At 33.6% G+C, this 11,520-nt stretch overlaps 1 protein-coding gene across 1 annotated transcript; it reads right to left on the bottom strand.

Annotated features, from left to right (window-relative positions):
• Positions 1–6,690: 6,690 nt before the first annotated feature.
• LOC133330488 (uncharacterized) lies at positions 6,691–9,364 on the bottom strand. Its single transcript, XM_061538928.1, has 3 exons — positions 9,270–9,364; positions 8,363–9,187; positions 6,691–7,961 (listed from the first exon to the last, which is right to left on the bottom strand). The coding sequence occupies exons 1-3, from the start codon at positions 9,340–9,342 to the stop codon at positions 6,691–6,693; spliced, it is 2,169 nt and encodes a 722-aa protein (XP_061394912.1). The 5' UTR covers positions 9,343–9,364.
• Between the last annotated feature and the right edge of the window lie 2,156 nt (positions 9,365–11,520).

Raw genomic sequence — 11,520 nt, 5'->3', positions numbered from 1 at the left:
TTTCCAATTTTTCAAACATAGGAAAAGTTATTTCGAAAAATTGTCGTTTTAGGTTCAGTTTTAGGTATAGCCTTTTTATATAAATACACTCAATTTTTCCGTTTTTCGAAGCGTTTGGGCATCTTTTTCAACTCTCTACCCCCCATATCCAATATTGTAACCGAGTTTTCGGAAACAAAACTGCCTATTAACTCCCATGACGATCAGATCTACCTTCTAGAACGATGAAGTATATTTTTAAACTAGTTTTTTTTTTTAAATCGAGGCCATGTTTAAAATTGAAAAAAATAGGTTTTCTAAATATCCACATTTTTTATGATTATTTTAAGATATTAATATTATTTAAAACTCGGATGTAATCATGATTTGTTGTAAGTCTATATATATGGTTCTCCTTATGTCATATCGCCTTAGATGGCATCAATTTGTGTGGAATTAAAATTATTTAAACATGATAATTATTTGTAAAGTCTAGCCAACAAAAAATTACTACCATAAATGAATTTTGAATTTGATGACATCCCCTCCACCCCTTACCGGAAATAAACAAATGCACAACCCTTTTTTGGCTGGGCCCTAAATATTGGGAACCTACTGATCCATATTTTTTAACAAACCAGAAACACCTTGCACTGACATTTGTGGTAAACAAAAAATAATGCGGAAGTGTTTGTTTCGGAATAAATATGGAAGTTATATAGCACGTGCCCTTTGTTACAATAGGGCACATTTTTTAAAGTGTTTTTTTTTGGTAATTTTTCGATGTTTATTGTCAAATTAACATTTGAATTGCTTCGTTGTATGATTTGCTTTTAAGGGGCGTACTTTACTTCGATTTGAATTTGTTGTGAATATTATTGATGAATTTGTAAATATATTATTTAGGATTTACATTATCATTACGATTTTTTAAAGAATATTTTATTTCGTGCGTATATTTTTTACCATTATTTTTCTTTCAGTAACAATAGGTGGGAGAAATTTGAAGAAATATTTTTTCAAGTAGCACCTTAGAAAATGTGGATATTTATGCAATTTTTTTAAAACCTAATTTAAAATACTTTTTAAAGCAGTTCCATTTTCTTTTGAAAATATTTTTTGACTCAGTTGTAGTCGTATATTTAAAAAAAAACCTTTTTCAAAGCTGTTAAAAAAATGTTTTTCCTCTATAGTGCATTCTAAATCCAATTTCGTTTTCAAGCAGAAATAAATTTATGCATGTTTGTTTATATTTTGTTGAATATTTTTCTCAAGTAATTTCACAATTTATTTTCAATTCAATTTATATTCAATTGAAATGATTTTAATTGGCTCATCAAATCGCAAAAAAAATATATGGCAATGGACTGGCGAGCTCACTTTGATAGATGGTGACAGGCGGTTGTCATTGATGAGTTAAGGAGGTGACGACAATTGCAGGTGATTTTTGGAATATTTGATATGGATCCAGCAAGAATCGGAGAATCACATTCCACAGGTGACCGGATGTGAAATGGAATAAATGTTAAAAATATATTTCTAAAAAAATAAACGATTTTGAATTCTTCATGAAAAAATCCGCGCCATTATTTTCTTTTAGAAAAAACATTTTCAAAGAAAAAAAAAGAAAATAAAATTATACGCGGGGCTGTATAGTCATTATTTTCTTTTATTCCCAGCCTGGACAATTTTTCGTAATTCCAAATTAAAGTTTTTCATCTCTATCCGTTTACTCAAATCTAAATTGTACCAAATTTTGTACCAATTAGTACACAAACTACCAACATATCAATCCTGCACTCCAACTGTAATATTAATTCAAAATTTCAGGATCTCAATCCTATCCGTTTACACAAAAACAATTTGTTAACTTTTTGGTACCGTTTAGTACTTTTTGTTTCTATAATTAAGAATTTTCTAAATTACGTCAGTCCTACACTCCAAAAGTAATTTTTTTTCCAAAATTCTGTACAAAATTTTGTGCTTTTCATACCCAAAAGTACGAATTTCCAAAACTAACTTAGTCATGCACTCCAATAATAACCTTAAGTGCACATTTAAGTATTCCAGCTCTATCCGTTCACCTACATCCAAATTGTATCAAATTTAGTACAATTTATTAATTTTCGTAGACGTTAGTACGAGTTTCTAAAACTTCTCAATTTCACACTCCAAAATTAGTTTTAATGACAAATTTCAAGATCCCAACCCTATCCGTTCACGTAGATCCAAATTTTACCATATTTAGTACTTTTCATACTTATGTGTCGAATTTCCAACACTGTCTCGATCCTGTACTCTAACAGTAATTTTATTTTCAAATATAAGTTTTTCATCTCTATCCTTTTACTCGAATCTAAATTGTACTAAACTTAGTACCATTTAGTACACATATTTACGAATTTTTAAAACTAACTCCATGTCTCATCCTACAATCCAATCCAATCCTTAATTTTAATTTAGTACCACTTAGCCAATTTTCAAAACTACCAACATATCGCAATTCTGCACTCAAACTGTTATATTAATTCAAATTTCAGGATCTCAGCCCTATCCGTTCACACAAAAACAAATTGTAAACCATTTGGTACCAGTTAGTACTTTTTCCTACCCTCCAAGATTAATTTTAATTCGAAAATTCTGGAGTCCATCTCTATCCATTCACACATAATTAAGTTGTACCACATATATAGTACCATTTAGTACACATAAGTACTATGCTTCCATATCTCAATTCTATATTCCAAATTTTAGGTTTCCAGCTCTCTCCATTCACCGAAATCCAAATTGTACCAAATCTAGTGCCGTTTAGTACTTTTCGTAAACATTCCAAATTTCAGCTTTTCAGCTCTATCCATTCAAGCAAAATCCAAATTGTACTAAATTTAGTACCATATAGCACTTTTCGTAGCAATAAGTACGAATTTGGTAAACTGCCTCAATCTGACACTCCAACAATCATTTTAATTCCCAATTTGAAGACTCCAGCTCTATCTGTTCACCTAAATCCAAATTGCACCAAATTTAGTACCAATGTGTACGAAAAGTACTAAATGGTACGATTTTTTAAAGGTACCTCATTCCTGTACTCCAATAGTAGTCCTAATTCATAGGACTCCATCTCTATACCCTCAACTAAATGTCATTTTGTACTTTTTATACACATTAGTACGAATTTCTTAAACCATTTTCATACATCAACACGAATTCCCAACCTGCATTCCATGTAAAATTTCAAGATTCTAGCTATATATGTTCAATATATATGCAATTGGAACTAAATTTAGGAAAGTTTAGTACTTTTCTTACACTTATAGTTCGAATTTCCAAAAACCCTTTTGTACACCTTTCTAACACTCCATCAGTGACCCACATTACAAATTTCAGAATTCTAGCTCTTCCCGTTCGCCTAATACAATGGGTACCATATTTGGTACAATTTAGTACTTCTAGTTCGAATTTTCTACACACCACAACAACCCGCACTCAAATTTTCAAGCTTCTAGCTTCAGCCGTTTCGTCTAGGCGATGATCTGTTAGTCACTCACTCACTCACTTAACACTAAGCTCTTTTATATATTAAGATTGGATTATGTCATGTGTGGAAATCTGCGATTTTGTCCTGCTGAAGAATTTGTTGTTTGTATTGCTGCTCTTTAAAGCTAGTTGGTATTCGTCTTTGTTGTATAAATTTGATTTGGAAAAACGTTCGGAAAAACCAAGTACATATGTTGATCTCCGATATGTTTTTACTGGCTTTGGTTCAATATGTTTAACTTTGTTGGATTTAACACATTTTATGAGGTCTTTTATATTTCATTGTGGGAAATCGTTCATCTTCAGGATTCTTCTGACGTCACATTCATTCTTAAGATGGAATTTTTAGTCACTAATTTGAAAAAAAAAAAAATATTTTTAAAAAATCCACTCCAATTTTTACTTAAAAATATTTTTTTTAAATCTACGTCTGATTTTCTGCTTACAAAAATTCACGCCTTGATATCATAATTAAAACCAGTAAGGAAAGTAGTAAAGTCGGACGGGGCCGACTATATGATACCCTTCACCACTATGGGTATATTAAACATGAAATTGGATGAAATAAAATATGTGATATTTATCTAAATGTGAATCGACCTAGATCTATCCATAAACATGTCATTCGTTTGTTACAATGGGACAAAAGTATGTAATTCGAATTCAAACAAATACGTTATTCTAGGCTCAATTGTGTACGTTGTGCAAAACTTGATGCCAACTTGACAAACATGAGGAGTTTGATGCACAATTTACTTAAAATTGGACGAAAATATATATGGAAGCTATATCCACAGGTTAGGTTATACTAGTTTCGGGACGTTTTCAGCCATATATTGCTTCCTTGGTGCGTCAATTACTTCAAATCAATCTATAATGTAAGGGAGCTATTTCTAACTCTCAACTGATTTTCACGAAACTTGGCACGAATATATATATCTAGATCTGAACCGATTTTTACGAAAATCAGCACACATCATTTCAGCATCAATTCAGTACGCTATGCCAAATTTCGTGCAAATCGAATGACATATGTGGACTTTGGTGCGCCATTTACATGAAATCGGACGAAACTATATGGGAGCTATATCGACCGATTTTCTCGAAACTTGACAGACGTCATTCTATGCTCAATTCAGTACGTTATGCCAAATTTCGTGCAAATCGAAAGATATGTAGGGACTTTGGTGCACCATTTACATGAAATCGGACGAAACTATATATGGGAGATATATCGAAATCGGGACCGATTTTCTCCAAACTTGGCAGACGTCATTCTATGCTCAATTCACTACCTTATGCCAAATTTCGTGCAAATCGAAAGATATATAGGGACTTTGGTACATCATTTACATTAAATCGAACGAAAATATATATGGGAGCTATATCTAAATCTGAACCGATTTTTCCCAATTTCATTAGGGTTCGTCCTTGGGCCATCCAAATTCCATCCAAATCGGATTATAAATGCGACCTGTACTTTGTTTACAATTTAACACCAACTGACGGACAGACGGACGGACATGCATAAATCGACTCAGAAAGTGATTCTATGCATATTCTCAAAAGGAACTATGGGTCTATCTCGTTTCCTTTTGCCTGTTACAAACATATGCACAAAGACATAATACCCTGTATCACAGTGTGGTGAAGGGTATAAAAATAGGGTCCATTCAGGCGTGGATTTCTTTAAATTGCTATTTTTTAATTTTAAAATATTTTAAATATTTTATTTTTAATTCCGCCCAAATAAAAGAAGAACACTTTTTTATTTCAGTTTTGTTTTTATTTCATTTGAATTTTTCCTTTTAAAATGTTTGTTGTTGTTCATTTTCTTATAATTTTTTTAGAATGAGCTTAACAATTAATAAATTTTTTCTGCGATTTAGATACTGATTACAAGTTGCTTGTTTCCATTTTTTTTTGATTCATTTCATTGAATTATACATAGATTTAGAAAAATACGTACATACATATATAGCAGGCGTAAATATGTGTTATTATTTGTTTTTCTTTTTATTTGTCCAGCTAAAATATTTCAATGCCAATAAATATTTATTTTATATAAAAATATTTTAATCTTTTTTCTCAAAGAGATTTTGGGTTTTCTTTTATAAATTGTCTGTTGCTTGGGGTTTTTTTTTAATTATTATCTTAAAATGTAGAGCTTATTAAAAAACGTCTATAATTATTAGTTTGGTAGAAGAAATGGAGAGGAAAATATAAAATACAAAAAAACATAATCATAATTAAATTGTAAATATTATTATAAAAAAATAATAAAATTATTAATAAAAATAAAACATTTTAAAAAATATATATTCATAGATGGCAGACTATTTGAACACAAATAGATGTTATTTTGATTGTAGGTTATTACTATTTTCATTCTTGAGTAGGAGTGCGCGGATTTTTAATTACACAAAAAAGAGGTGTTTTTATTTGTTTTTCCTTATTTATTATTAAAAAAATTTTAAAAAATCCTTAATATTTTTTAGATAAAAAATAACAATTTATGAACTCTTTGTTTTAATATCAAAAATAAAGTTTTTAGTCTAACAATTCAAAGTGAATTGTTGATTTGTTTGTTTATCATTTTATGGGGGCTAACATTGCCCAGTGCATAGCTCTTAGAAACCATAAACAAAGCGCATACCATTATGCCATTTTGAGGTTAAGGAAGAAGGCCAAAAGAGGATGCTCTTTAAAGATTGAGGATCTCAATGGATTGAAAAATATATTTGGAAAAAATTCACGCATCGATTTTTCTTTGAAAATATATATTTTTTTTAATTCCCACGTCTTGATTTCTCCCTGAAAAATATTGTAAAAAAGTCCTTAGGGTGGATTTTTTACCGATGGCGTGTTATTGATATTTTGTCTATACTTCGAAATCCTCCAGAGATTTCTCTATCTCACCCTGACCTCCTTAAATAATTTTCGTTTTTGTTTTTTTGTCTCTTTTCATTCTTATAAAAATGTTTTAAAAATTATAATTAAAACAAAAAAATATTTTATTTTCCTTATTTTTAATGTGTGTGTATTGGTGGTTTCTGTGTATGTATGTGTGTTTGTATATGTAATATCATCTGAGTGTATGGGTGGATGGTTTGCATTCGGTAACTTAAATAGTTTTTTTAATTCTTCTCCTTCCTAATATCTCTTTTCTCACATTTAATATCTAAATTGTCCCTTCTTTCCACGTTCATTGTGATAGACACGCAGCGGCGAATAACTACTACCCGTTCCATTTCCAGCACCATTTGTTAGACCAGTACTACCGCCATTACCAGCGCCAGCACCATTGGCAAAGGTTTGTGATGCCGATCCCGATATTAAATCATCCAGATGTACCGGTTTGGCAGCACAGCGAGGTGCCAAAATTAAATTGTAGATAACAAAATATGTGAGGGCCACAATACAGGCCGCCACGGCCAACCATTCGAATTTAATGCAATCATCTTCTGTGTAGAAACTGGACTCATCATCATGGACCAAACTGATGAGGGCACCAAAACCTTTACCCAAGCCAAAGAAGGCCACAATGGCAATTGCCTGGCCAGTGGCTGTTAGCTTGCGGGGCATGGCGTGGCGCATATACAGAATTATGGTAATCCAAATAATTCCAATAATCACAGGTTCAAAGATCTCCATTAGATTTGTCAACCACTTCGTATCCAAACTGGCAAAGGCTGTAAAGCGGATGATGTACATGGCAAAGCCGGCAATGAAAATATTCGAATGGCCACAGTATTCAATGAACTTATCGACATTCAAGAATAAGACCAAAACCAGCAACAAGCTTCCGAAATACACCGTGTAATCTCCAATGAACGACCAATACAAATATGAATGAATACTGCCCCAGAAGGTACCAAAGAGTATGGCCACCAAGGTTAGAACAAATATTTCCGGACTATATTTTCTAATGGCTGACATGGGATATACTAACATTCCGGTCTTTGTGTGCCACCACCATTCCGGAGGACTCAAGGGCATTTGCGAGGCAAAGAGTAACACAGCCGAACCAATTAAGAAACAGATGATCAAAACAATCAACACCACATCCACACCAGCCGCATCATCGAAAATCAATTTCAAGGGACTGAAGAGTAGAACATAACCCACAGCACCCCAGGCATATTGGCGGCACACTTCACCACGTCCCTCGGAGGTTTCGCGAACAGCAATCACAATGGCCGTATTGAGGAGGGTGAACGAAGCCAAGGCAAAGATATCACCCAAGATCCGTATGGCCATATAACCACCCATAGTTTCTGCAATATCTCCTGTCGTCGTGACGCATTCAGTGTGGGCCATTAAACCACCCTTGGCGTGATAGGGATTTCTAATTTGACATTCAATCATTGGCGTGCAGTCGGAACCATTTTTCAGCTCCAGCATATAATTGACCTGTTGCACTGGTATGTGGCATTGGAAACCCTCTGGAAAAGAAAAGAAACACGAATTAATTTTTGTTCTCAATAAAATATTTCCCTAAAGAAAAGGGAAACCCGCAATCAGTTTTTGTTCTCAAGGAAACCCCCCGAAACAATTAATTTTTGTTCTCAATAAAATTCCCCAAAAGGAAAAAAGGAACTGCAATTAAATTTTGTTCTCAATAAAATAATCTCCGAATCATAATCGTTCCGGAACGAACTAGTTCAAAGGAATTATTCCACAAGAGGAAAGACTGGTACTAGATCCAGTTCTTTCGCTCCATTCCTTTTCATTTAATCGATCAACTAGATCTTCAACGTTGAACGATTGGACTAAAGGGTACTATGGAACAAACTGAATTACCCAGATCATTTTGCGTATCAAACCGCCTCAGAAACAAACTTACCCAAAGGATAATGACACCAATCAGCAGAATGGGTTTCATTTTCTACATTTGTGGCTGCATGCATTACCGTATGGACATTAATGCTCGATGTATCATCTGTGTAGACATGACAGTTCTTGATATAATCATTACCCTGCTCATCCTTGGCTGTCATACAAATGTGTGGTGGTTCAACATACACCTTGCTGGGTGCGGATTTGGCAGCCCTTGTTTTTCTCGAGTTAACCTCAGCACTAATCAATTCCCCACCATTAAATTCCGCTGACTGTTCCGCACTACGACGTGCCCGCAAACTTTCTGTGACCGCCGTTGAGGCATCATCTTCATAATCAAATTCCGAACTATGTTCTGTGGAGGGAGATGGTGTCGGTATACTTTCCAACCAGGGCGTGTACATATTTTCATATTGATTGGGATTCTGGCAGGTGTAGGTGCAATTTGTCAAATCCAAGCTACCAACTTTTTTATCCCAATGACGGCAGCTTGATTCACCGCTACAACTCTCTTGGAACATTACAGCGCCATTTGAGTCACAGGCAAAACTCACCAGGGGTAGATGATCTTCTTGGCGTGCCACACTTGGCACGGCAATCAGACAGGCATAAATGATGCTGGTGATAATCAGACAGATCGCGGTGAGAATTCTCAGGAAACGACCAAAGCTATTGGGATTTTTTGCGGCCACACGATCGGCCAAGGGGCCAACAATTAGCGGACCCAATATGGCCACAAATGAGGCAATAATTGTTACCTCACGATATTCCGAGAAATATAGACCCAATGTTAAGGGTTTCTGGCTGTTGACAATGTGCAGGGCGGTGAGACCTGAAGTTTAGAAAAATAAATAATATAATTTACAAAAATACGAGTTTGAAAAATATTTGTGCACTTTTTTTTAAATACTTACCACTTAATACAAAGAAAGCCACAACTTTCAATGATATTAGAGTCTTATTGACTCTGGGCTTTGTTGCTCCCATGATGAAAGCTATTTTTTTGTTCTTGTTCTGTTTGTTCGTACTATGCTCCGATTTGTGTAACTAATTTAATTGTGTAAATTATTTGGAGTAAGGGAAGAGCTTGACCAGCTCTGGGATAATTCAGAAAACTATAAAAGCTCTATCGTTATTTTTGTGGCGTGTTGTGCATAGAATTTTTCAAATGGTCCAAATAGAAAACCTGCAAGAAACAATGAAGAAGAAAATATTGGAATTAATAGGAGATAAATAATATTTAAGATATATATAATTTAAATTTAAAAATAATTATTAAACAAATTTATAATTTATTTTTTAACATATTTAATTTAAAAAGTGTGAATATTTGAAGCCGTTTACAAAAAAAAATCAATTTTTGTTCTCAATAAATTATTTAGTAAATACTATAACGAAATATATGTACAATTAATCAATTTTTGTTCTCAATAAATACTTTCTAAATTAATTTAAAACGTTTTGTATCTTGAAGCCCGCTGATATATTTTTCATCAATTTTTTATACTTAACAACACGGTTTTTCAATTCAATTCTTTGTCAGGAACAAGCATAGATTAGGATTTTTAAAAAATAATTTTCAAGGATTAAACATAGGTGGATTATGAGGTTTTTCAATAAAAATATTTTATTTTTTTAAGGGCTATTAAAGCGCGAATTTGTTAAAAGAATATTTGGCCAAGGACCTATATAGGCGTCGATTTTTAAGGAACATTTTCCCGAGGACTATTGTATTCAAGGTTTTTGATAGGATTAATATTTTTCTTATTTTTTCAAAGTCTAAAATTGGAGAGAGTTTTTAGTATTTTCCATGGACCAAAATAGGAACGGAGTTTTTAGAATATTTGTTCAAGGACATATGAGTCGATTTAAAAAAAGACAATATTTTTTATAGGATATTTTTTCATAACATTAAGGATTGTATTTTTTGAGATTAATTGTCTAAAGTTTGAAAATTTCAGATTTTCACCTCATCGAAGTAAATTTTAATATTAGGTCCATATTTTGGTGAAATCCCTCCTTGAGTGTCTTGGTCCAAGACGTATTTTTTAATCCAAGTTTTCGATTTCCATATCTCAGTAGGTAAACTATATTTATACCCTACACAACTATGTTGTCAGGGTATTATAGCCTTGTGCAGCCCCAAGAGTTTGCAACCCACGAAATATTGATATCGACTAGCTGAGTCGATCTACACATGTGTGTCCGTCCGTCCGTCTGTCCATTATAATTTGTAAACACGATACAGGCTCAGTTATGGATCAATCATTACGAAATTGTGCATATAGGATGGGTTTTTGGCCAATGAAGACCTATATTGCTAAATATCGGTTAATATTTATGGGATGATATGGACCAAATACATAATTTTTGACGGTTTTTCTGGTCGCTCTAGAGGCCGCAACTATGGCCCGAACATCGCGAAATTTTACATGGAGAAGAGGATTGAGCCAAAGAAAATGCATGCCTGCTTTGATAAAGATCAGTCATTATTTAGCGGGTCAAATGGACCTGACTTTTGGGTGAAAAATGACAAAATTTGTATTCTATGGCGTATATATTTACTCCAGAAGCATATATACCCGAGAAGTTGATAGTGTATCCAAGAGGAGTGGTTGACCTTTAAATTGATACCAATTATATTGTCGTATGTACTCGGATGTGGGAGTTACACGTAAATATTTGCGGGTGCTTACGTATTCAGATATTATTTAGTAACCCATTACCACATTAGAGGGCGGAAATATAGCGCTGATTGATGTGAAATTTTCCATGAAGTTCCAGTTATGGTCAAGGACAACGCCTATAATTTTCGCTGATGATCAGAATAAAATTTTGGGATGAAATGGACCGAAAACTTAATTGTTTTTGTGTGTTTTCGACTCGAATATAACAACACAACACCGTGAAGGGAATCAGGACATGTAATTAGAAGAGCTGTACTGCAAATTCGAAAATGTAAGGAAGAAGTGCTGTTCACCTCTAATCGGGCAAGAGGGGGCAAATGTCACGAAATATTACCTAGACGGAATAAACATCCGCAGAAAGTTAGAGTTCCGTGGTAGTTATGTAGGGTATCGTATGATTGGCCCCGTCCGACTATACTGCTCCGCTCACTGCTTTGTATCTGCATTTTCAACGAAAGTGGTTATAAGTTCGGGTATT

Source organism: Musca vetustissima, unplaced genomic scaffold (genome assembly GCF_032173495.1).
Source record: "Musca vetustissima isolate MV318-11 ecotype Yass unplaced genomic scaffold, APGP_CSIRO_Mvet_v1 utg13924, whole genome shotgun sequence".
In the NCBI taxonomy this organism is placed as follows: Eukaryota; Metazoa; Arthropoda; class Insecta; order Diptera; family Muscidae; genus Musca; species Musca vetustissima.
The sequence above is the reverse complement of the archived record's forward strand: the minus strand, read 5'-3'. Positions and strand labels throughout refer to the sequence as shown.